Source organism: Myzus persicae, unplaced genomic scaffold (assembly GCF_001856785.1).
Source record: "Myzus persicae strain clone G006 unplaced genomic scaffold, MPER_G0061.0, whole genome shotgun sequence".
NCBI lineage: Eukaryota > Metazoa > Arthropoda > Insecta > Hemiptera > Aphididae > Myzus > Myzus persicae.
In genome coordinates this window covers 3,541-13,753 of record NW_019100909.1, presented here as the reverse complement: position 1 = coordinate 13,753, position 10,213 = coordinate 3,541, and the positions used below count along the sequence as shown (strand labels likewise).

Here is a 10,213-nt window from a genome sequence, read left to right as displayed (position 1 = left end):
AAAATGAAATTAAATACATATATACATGAAAAACGACTACCCCCCTACAACTCAATTAATACTATTCATACGGTCAAGAATATTAATATAAGGTTGATATCTAGACTAAGTAGATTTTTAGGTATTTAATTTTGTATATCCTTTATTTATTAATTTAATAACTAAAAATTTAATGTTTAGTTTTTTATATATTTTTAATACCTCCATTATATCTAACACAAAATATTTCAAAAATTGTTTTTATACAATACCTATTCTTAAGATATTTTTTAATGATAGGTTATAAGTAAATAAATTCTGGGTACAGTAAGTATAAGATATTTTTATTAAATGCTGCAATGTTTTAATTTAATTATTATAAATGCATTGGTAGGTATGAGTTAAAAATTATATTTTATAAATTAAAATTCTAGATTTTTTTAATAATCCGAGTACAAAAAATATGCTACCACAATCATACACGTCTGCTGTTAGTCGAACTTCTGCAAATGCTGGTAATGATATATTATTAAAATCAATGTAATTGAAAGTAAATTTTTATGATTAATATTCTTCTATTTTTTAGATTCTGAACGGAATGATGAATGTATTGATTTTACAAAGATGTGTGTTATTTTATTTTTTTATATTTTTATTTTTATGTTTGTCATCACGTTTTGGAGTAGTTATACTTAAGGTTCAAAAATCCAATACAAGGTTAGGCATAAGTTTTCCTTCAAGTAATTGTAAAAAGAAATTCCAACGTCAATATAGAAACATAAAATTTATAATTACCAAATGACATTACCTCAAGCAATCAACTTCCCTAAAAACAGTAAAATCTGTAATATGTTAAGTACTACATAGTACATAGTATACATGTAGGTTAATTGTATTACTATTGTCTAATTCAAGTATAAAAGTACCATCCCATATAGTCCAGCACACGTTCAATATTAGGCGCGTTGCAAAAAAAATAAATAATAAAATAAGTATTATTTAATAAATAGTTATTTCATAACTAAACACACCTATTTAAGTTATATCAAATAGTGCATAGTCAGATCATTACAATAAAGTTATATTTTGTTTATTAATATTGTATTGTTTAGAAGCTGTTGCAGTATTTGTATGCTACAATAAATTTGATTCGCCTAAAAACTGTAGTACCTACTACATAGAAAATTATATATTTATAATGTTTAGCCTCATAATCGAGCCTATGTCAAACCTACCTATCAGGGGCGCCATTTTAGTTTTTTTTTAAGGTGTGCAAACAATTAAAGAGACCAATTTTTTCCCACCTCCAGGCCAATCGTTAAAAAAATGAAGGCAAACTTAAGGCCATAGTATTAATGCTGCCTAGGCCAATTGTAGACAACAAAATTACAGGGTGTGAGAGTGCACACCCTGCCCCCCCCCCAAATGGCGCCCCTGCTACCTGTATAAGTAATATCGAATAGTATAGTCATATTATACATTTTAACTGCCAGAATTTAATTAAATACCAGTTTATTAAGTTATACTGTACTATTGTCTATCAAGTTTAAAAGAACCATATAATCCAGCCTTTTTTAAATAATATAGGTGCGTTGCTTTATAAATGTGTAAATAATAAAATCAATTATTAATTAATTATTAACAATTATTATTTATTAAATAGTCCAATAGTATAGTATAGTTTATAGAATTTTACTGCCAGAATTTAATAAAATACATAAAGTTATATTTTGTCTATAAATAATACCATCTACATAGTATATTATATGTTTAATATTTAATATTTAACCACATATTCGAGCCCATGTCAAACAATGTAGGTGTGTTGCTTAATAAATAATAAAAATAACTGTGTATATCAATGATCAGCAAAAAGTTTTATTTTAAAGATAAAGGGACATTCTGGATTTGATTCTTGTACCCGCTGTACAGTAGAAGGGGAGTACTTAAAAAACAGAACTTGTTTTCCTTATTCTTCTACTATGATAAAACGTTCTCACATTGATTATATTAATAGAAACTATGAAGAACATCATGTTGAAAATTCAATTTCTATAGAAATGCCTATTAATATTATTAGCTCATTTGGTCTCGATTACATGCATTTGACCTGTCTTGGTATTATGCGCAAATTATTATATTTATGGGTTGCCAAAGGTCCTTTAAATGTAAGATTACCAAGCTCAGTATCCAAGCAATTATCTTCATCACTTTTGTCATTAAGACCCTTCATACCATGTGAATTTTCCCGAAAACCAAGAGGATTAAATGATTTAAATCGATTTAAAGCTACCGAATTACGACAAATATTAGTTTATACGGGTCAAGTTGTTTTTAAAAATATTTTAAATAACAATTGCTATAAACACTTTATGGCATTAAGTATAGCTATGAATATTTTATTAACTAGCAACATGGGCAACTATGTAAAATATGCTCAAAATTTATTATACTACTTTGTGCAAACTTTTGAAACTTTATATGGAAAACATTTTATGTCTTTTAATGTTCATGGGCTAGTTCATATTAGTGATGACTATGAAAGATTTGGACCTTTAGATGACATTGCAGCTTTTCCATTCGAGAATTATTTAAAAAGTTTAAAAAAAATGATACGTAAACACGACAAACCACTTCAACAAATTATAAGGCGATGTAATGAAAGACATTTTATTGAGGGAAAAACATCTGAACAACATTTGAAAAACTGTGAACAATTAAAACATAAACACACTGATGGACCACTTTTAGAAAATCTTATAGGATTTCAATATAAAAAGTTATACTTAAAAAATATTAAAATTAAAGTTTGAAACAATGCTGACTCGTTTATATTAAATGATTCTAATGATATAATAAAAGTTGAAAATATAGTAAGCGTATATAAGACAAATGAAATTGTTATTATTGGAAAAGTATTTGAAATTAAAAAAGCTTTTTATGAAAAGCCTATTCCATCAATTGTATTAAACATTTATGAAGTTAATAACCTGTCGCTAACTCATAAATACTGGTCTTATAATTTTATTAAAAATAAAATGATGTTATTGGAATTGAATTGACAAAAGATAGCCATTCCAATTATTCATGATATTGATGGACAGTAATTAATATTTTTTTTTTAAGGTGAATATAGCAAAACTATTTAAATACTCTGATTTTTACAAACTAGTAATATATATTTTATAATACAAAACTTATCACTAAGTAATCAACTAAAAATTATAATAAAATTACCTTACCCTAACTGTGATATTTGTATAAAATAATAAATACTCAAGATATTATTGACAAGGTATATTTATTGAACGTCATGAGGCGTAGTAGTTCGCGACACAACTTCGCAACGAACACTGACGGAAACGTAATAATACATATAAATTCACCGGGGTCGGCGCGATATATACAACAAACCACTATCGATAAGCGATAACATATAATATAATATTACACAAATATCACACTAACATATAATTTTTTTCATAAAATTGTGGCTAAGTTGACTTGAATATTAGGTAACAGATCTAATATTGAACTATACTGTCTCAAATAATGTGGGTTTATATATTATAATGCCTTTGTTAAACAATTAACTTATTTTACTAAAATATATTTAAATAATTTTTTTTAATTATTAAGCGTATACCTAACTAGTATTTTTAGTAGTGTTGTGAATAAATGTTTAAATGTAAATTTATATTCATATTTCAGATTTGTAAATATTGTATATTATATTTTTAATTTATCATGCCGTGGACTATTGTATGCTTTGAAGAGGAAAACTGCGTCGAAATAGTGCCTGATTATTGGTTTAAAAATGGTTGTTGTGCGTGGCCAAAAAAGAGTATAAAAAATTATAAAAAATTTGTTGATCGCCGAACCTAATGAAATAGATTTTGACTATTCAAGGCAAGGTCCATGTCTCACAATATTGGTAAGGACTATAACCAATTATTTCCCTGGTTTCACTGTTTTAATGTTAATATTATTATTTTAGTTAGTTTACATGAAGCACGGGCAAAACTAAAAATTGCTGAAGAAACATCAGAATTATCTACTTTTGAAAATGAAAAGTCAACTCGAAGTGAACGGCACCGTCAACCTGATTACTCTTATAACATTAAACATAAAGAAAAAACTAAGATGCCAAAGCAGTCAAGAAATAGAAATTTTAATGATTCTGAAGGAATTTCTATTGAAGATCCTCCTGTACTCAACAGTAGTGATGGTAATACATTTTTTTTTATTTTTATTTGCTTCATAAATGTTTGATTAATTTATAGTTTGGTGGAAAAGTTAGTGACTGAATATGTGTTATATAATATTTTCAATGAACAAAATCCTCAGTATAGAAAAAAATTAATTTTTTAATTTTTCTAAAGATTTGTTATTTATATTTTATAATTTATAGTGGTACCTTATAATGGAGAGAATTTTAGTGACTATGATGACAGTGATGCAGACAAAAATTATATTCCTGATAATTATAAAAAAAATCATCATTCAGGTATAAAATTAAATGCATGATACTTTACTTTTATGTATTTTCATATAAAATTATATCATTCGTTTTTATTCTTCTAAAATAAACTGGTTGTGGGTTTATACTGAAGCTAAGACATTTCTTACCTGCAAGGATGTAATATAGGTATATATATATATAATTTTACTACTACTTATTCTAAATAAACAAAATTTGGGCATTGAATATTTTGCTGTTATATCTAATAATAGAAAGTGTCTTTGAAATTAAGATGGTTGTAGAATTTATGGATTGTTGCAATTATACTACTTGTTAGAACATGTAATTTATGTTTTTTTTTTTTAGTTCTATTAGTATGTTGTTTATATTATTAAATAGTGAATAAAAAGTTATAATTAAAATAATTTGTTTTAATTTATTATAGGTGATGTAGTAGATGATGATAATGTATTAAATTCTCCATCAGGGAAATGGAATGTACCTAAAATAGATAATAATACCATGATAGTTGGAACCAGTAAAAAAAGACTTGATTTTTCTGATACACATACACCCAGTATATCCAAATCATCAATTAATAAATCACCAAATTATTCCCCAAGTCTAAGAAAACTAAAAAAAGGTAAGAATTACTTATTAAAATATAATATAAACATTTTATTAAATTGTCCATGTTATTCAATTTAGTAACAAAGAGTCTTTTTTATATGTTTCTATTTCAAGTTCCATCTAACTCAACATCAGACTTTGAAATTATTACAAATGAAGAGAGACGAGACGGAAACTCCAAATCACTATTATCTTTGCCTAATAGTAATAGTAAAAAAATTAGAAATAACGGATACTTTGAATCACATTTGTCATCTCTCACAAGTAACTATTATTTTTAATTTAAAATATATTTATGATAAAGTGTATTTATATTCTAGTTTTTAAATAATAATCTAACCTTAGTGATAAAGTTCCTTTAATTTGCTTCTGAAATTTTAAGCTGTTAAGTTATTAATATACATAATTAATATTATGTTTAGTACCCTTCAAGTTATTTTGTTTATTGTGAATTAAATAATATTTCTAATTTTACAGGTGACAATAATATGAATAAAAATGACTCAAATTCTGAAACAGGAAACAATTACTCGACACTTATAGGTAAACAATATTTTATATCTATAAACATTCTATTGTCCATGTTTCTTCATAATAGTATATTATAACACCTATATATCCTAATATGTTAATATTTATTATATGTCTATCATTGTATTTATTTTATTATATTATAATATTATGTTTATCTAATTATGTTACTAATTATCATACTTTGTAGACGTTGTAATAGTAAAGTGTAGTACCTACTACATAGAAAATTATATATTTATAATGTTTAACCACATAATCGAGCCCATGGCAAACCTACCTATATAAGTAATATCTAATAGTATAGTCATATTATTATAGAATATAACTGCCAGAATTTAATTGAATAACAGTTTATTAAAATTCAGCAGCAAGTATTTGTATCCTACATAAAATTTGTAATTACCAAATTTAATTTCCTCAACCAATGTATTATGTGGGTGCTATATAGTATACATGAAGGATAGTTATACTGTACTATTGTCTATCAATTATAAAATAACCATATAATATGGGTGCGTTGCTTTATAAATGTGTAAATAATAAAATCAATTATTAATTATTATTATTTATTAAATAGTTCAATAGTATAGTACAGTTTATAGAATTTAACTTAAAAATAAAACCTTAAATTTTGTGTATATTTATAAATGTAGTATCATTTATGATCACCTAAAAACTGTAATATATTAAGTACCTACCTAATACATAGTATATCATATATTTAATATTTAACCATATAAGGGAGCCCAATAAAATGTTGCTCAATAAATAATAGCAATAGCCGTGTATATCAATTATATTTTTAGTAATTTGAGTTTATGCTCAAGTTCCTATACCCATACTTTTATATCCATAGTAGAGTCATATCGACCAATACATTATTATTAATCGATTGTCTGTGACATCCATCGTCGAATAGAGCTAGGATAATTTAACTGACAAAACTACCTACCCACTGAATCAATAATATAATATATTATGTACATAAAATTATGTAGGTATGTACAGTACATACAGACACAATCGAACGTCGTTTATAATAGACAAACCACAGAACTGCGTTTACATAATTTGACTCACCTAAAAACTGTAATATACCAAGTACCTACTACATTGTATATTATATATCGATCCCATCAAACGATCAAACCTACCTATAATATAAGTAATAGAGTAGTCATATAATTGTACAAAATGTAGCTGCCAGAATTCAATCAGTTCTTTATTAGTCTATCAATGTTATGTACCTACTCTTGGAGTACCTACCTATGTCCAACTACCTTATTTACCAATATCACTTTTAATTCATCTACTTAATATATACATTTGCCTAGTTCATATATTATAACACTACCTACTATACTTACACACAATGCAAACTGTTACAAAAAAACATATTTTATATGGTAGGTATACCAATACCAAAAATATAAATAGTAAATTTATAATTTTAGACCAATGGACCAAAATATGTACTAATTTCACTATTAATTCACGTACATACATGATATGCTTAAATTATATAACTAAATATGTCATTAGGTATAGACATAAATCTATATAATGAATAGTACATAATATATCTGGATTTGTTATTCATAATTTATAAGTTCTATTATATCTATCAGTTAGTATTTACAATCCTTAGCAGTACCTATTAACTAAATATTTATTATTATTATTTATTAAATAGTTATAGTATATATAGTCATATAATTTAATTAAATACATCAGGTTATATTCTTAATATACATAAAAACTGTAATATATTAAGTACCTACTACATAGTATATTATATATATTTTTATAATATATACTCTCTATTAGTCAATCAATGTGGTTATGTACCTACTCTTGGAGTACCTACCTATGTCCAACTACCTTTTTTTTTTACCAATATCACTTTTAATTAAAACTAATATACCTACACACAATGCAAACTGTTACAGAAAAACATATTTTATATGGTAGGCATACCAATACCGAAAATATAAATAGTAAATAGTACTTCATTTAAACTTTTAGACCAATAATGGACCAAAATATGTACTAATTTCACTATTAATTCACGTACATACATGATATGCTTAAATTATATAACTATACATCATTAGGTATAGACATAAATCTATATAATAAATAGTACATAATATATCTGGATTTGTTATTCATAATTTATAAGTTCTATTATATCTATCAGTTAGTATTTACAATCCTTAGCAGTATTAACTAAATATTTATTATTATTATTTATTAAATAGTTATAGTATATATAGTCATATAATTTAATTAAATACACCAGGTTATATTTTTAATATAGGTACATAAAAACTGTAATATATTAAGTACCTACTACATAGTATATTATATATATTTTTATAATATATACTCTCTATTATTAGTTTATGGATGTGGTTATGTAGGTCCAACTACCTTATTTACCAATTTCAATATTAATTCATCTATTTAATGACAGTATACTATACTGTTTAACACACAATGGTTAGTTATATTGTACTTGTACTATTTTCTATTCAAGTATAAAAGAGACATTTAGATGTGTTGGTATTACTATTTATCAAATAGTTTAATTAGTTGCAGGAATCGCGAATAAGTCTTCGACGGGGAGGTCCATAAAGGCGGTAAAACTCGAATTTTGAAAAAAATTGTAAAATATTTCGTTAAACACGAATGATATGATAAGGAGAAAGTGATAACGAAAAGTATTTGACGAAAAAAAAAAACGCGAAAAAAAATCCAGATTAACACGGCTGCCGCAAATTATCAACAATCTCGGCGGCCGAATTCGAACCGACGACCCTCGTCTCAACTGCACCTACGCCCAATCATTCCTACCTTCCTACTGATTTGAAATCTGTAGTCGAATCAACGACTCTTAAGCCGTTTCGCCGTCTCGGCGATTAACGTACGCGGTGTCGACGTCCTTCGCGGGGGGGTCGTAGGTGGCCATCCGACCGCGTCGGACGGGGGACGACCGGCTCCGCCGTTTTCGGACGTCAAACGTAAGGAATTTGCGAAAAAAATCGAAATTCCGACGCACGTATATAGGTATTACCTACTCTAAAAATCTGATTTTCTACGGAGGAAGGATAAGGAAAAAAACGCGGCGACGGCTAAAATCCGATTTCTCGACGCATGTATTTATGCCTGTATATAGTAATACCCACTCTGATTTTCTACGGATGTACTTTTACGCTTTCGGCGATCGATTTCTCCTCGGGGGCGCTCTCCGCGATCGGTGCGCGGCCGCTCGTCCCCTGTAAATTCACATCGAAGGTTAGGTAAGGTGGTCACATCGAAGTTCCACCAAAATGATTTTCCTAGATATCGCGTCTTTGCACACGCAAAGGACCTCGTAATGCGCCTTTGTCTTTCGAACAGCCAGAAAATACACGTTACATTTACAAAACCAAATATTACTCGTCGGTGGAAATCGGAAAATCGCCGTCGACATAACAAACGAAATCACAAGCCACCCTACTAAACAATGCGACATTAAACGCTAAAAGATCCAGCTTACTTCTTTTTTTACGGCTAAAAATAGCAGCACAACCGGCTCACTATTGCGAACACGTTTACCCTTTACACTTACGGGTGAAATAAAACAAAAATCTAATTTAAATACCTGTAAAACGGGAGTGGACGTCGCTGTACCGCGGACACTACAGAACCAGATCGAAAACCACAAAATTATAGTTTAAAAAAACTATGCAAAATTAAAAAAATTTACGACGAATACAACGCGTAACGCAAGTAAACCAGTAAACGAAGGAATGCCGATGAGAGAAAAAAACAATCAAAACAGCGAAACTATAATTCCAAGAAGACATGGAGTTGCCAATCATAAAAGATGATAATCTGCATAAACCGACGAAACGTCAAAACGTCATACGTAATATTATTTAATTATTAACCTTTAACTACCTAATCAACATATTATTCCGTGTATCGATTGTCGTCCGCCATAACAGATTGTAGCGGCGTTCAGATATCCGTGGATGTTTCTATATCGTGGAGGTATTGTGAAAGGTCATTACCCTTTATCATTTGACGTATTTCGTGTGAATAATATTAATTTGTTGTACTTTTTTTTGGTTAGCCACTGTATTCAGCGACTCCAGCGACCTTCACTTTAGGTTTACAGGTGAGTTATACAGTTTTATTATTATCTGTCGTTAGTTTAAAGGAAAATATTTTTCGCTATAGTCAGCCGATTACGTGCTGTTTTTCAATAGCCGTCAAAAACAAAATACATTGTTTTTTCCGCGTTTCGTGTCCATTTCTCCATTTCTTTCCGTTAATACAATTTACAAATAAATACGTTCTATAAAATATGATAACTTTTTTAAACAGTCAAAAAAGAGTACTCAATGCGCGTCGTGCGATGACAAAATGCGGCAGGCGAGAAAAATTTAAGTTATGAATAATACCTACTTAAATTAAAAATATTGGGTATAAAGCAGTTGCGACTCATGCACTGCAGTCTGCGACAGGATACTCCCACATAGCACATTATATTAATAGTATACGGTATTCTACAAAAATACCATTCATACCAGTGGCGCACACAGGATTTTTTTTCGGGGG

General features: G+C 27.9%; 1 protein-coding gene across 1 annotated transcript in view; it reads left to right on the top strand.

Moving 5' to 3' along the window:
* Positions 1 to 3,691: 3,691 nt before the first annotated feature.
* Positions 3,692 to 10,213, top strand: part of LOC111026731 — a gene marked incomplete at its 3' end in the record, with an annotated part of 9,985 nt that continues 3,463 nt past the window's right edge. Inside the window, 5 exon segments of the mRNA XM_022304863.1 lie at positions 3,692 to 3,913; positions 3,977 to 4,207; positions 4,887 to 5,084; positions 5,186 to 5,335; positions 5,549 to 5,614. Of these exon segments, the coding sequence (XP_022160555.1) occupies positions 3,727 to 3,913; positions 3,977 to 4,207; positions 4,887 to 5,084; positions 5,186 to 5,335; positions 5,549 to 5,614 (832 nt within the window).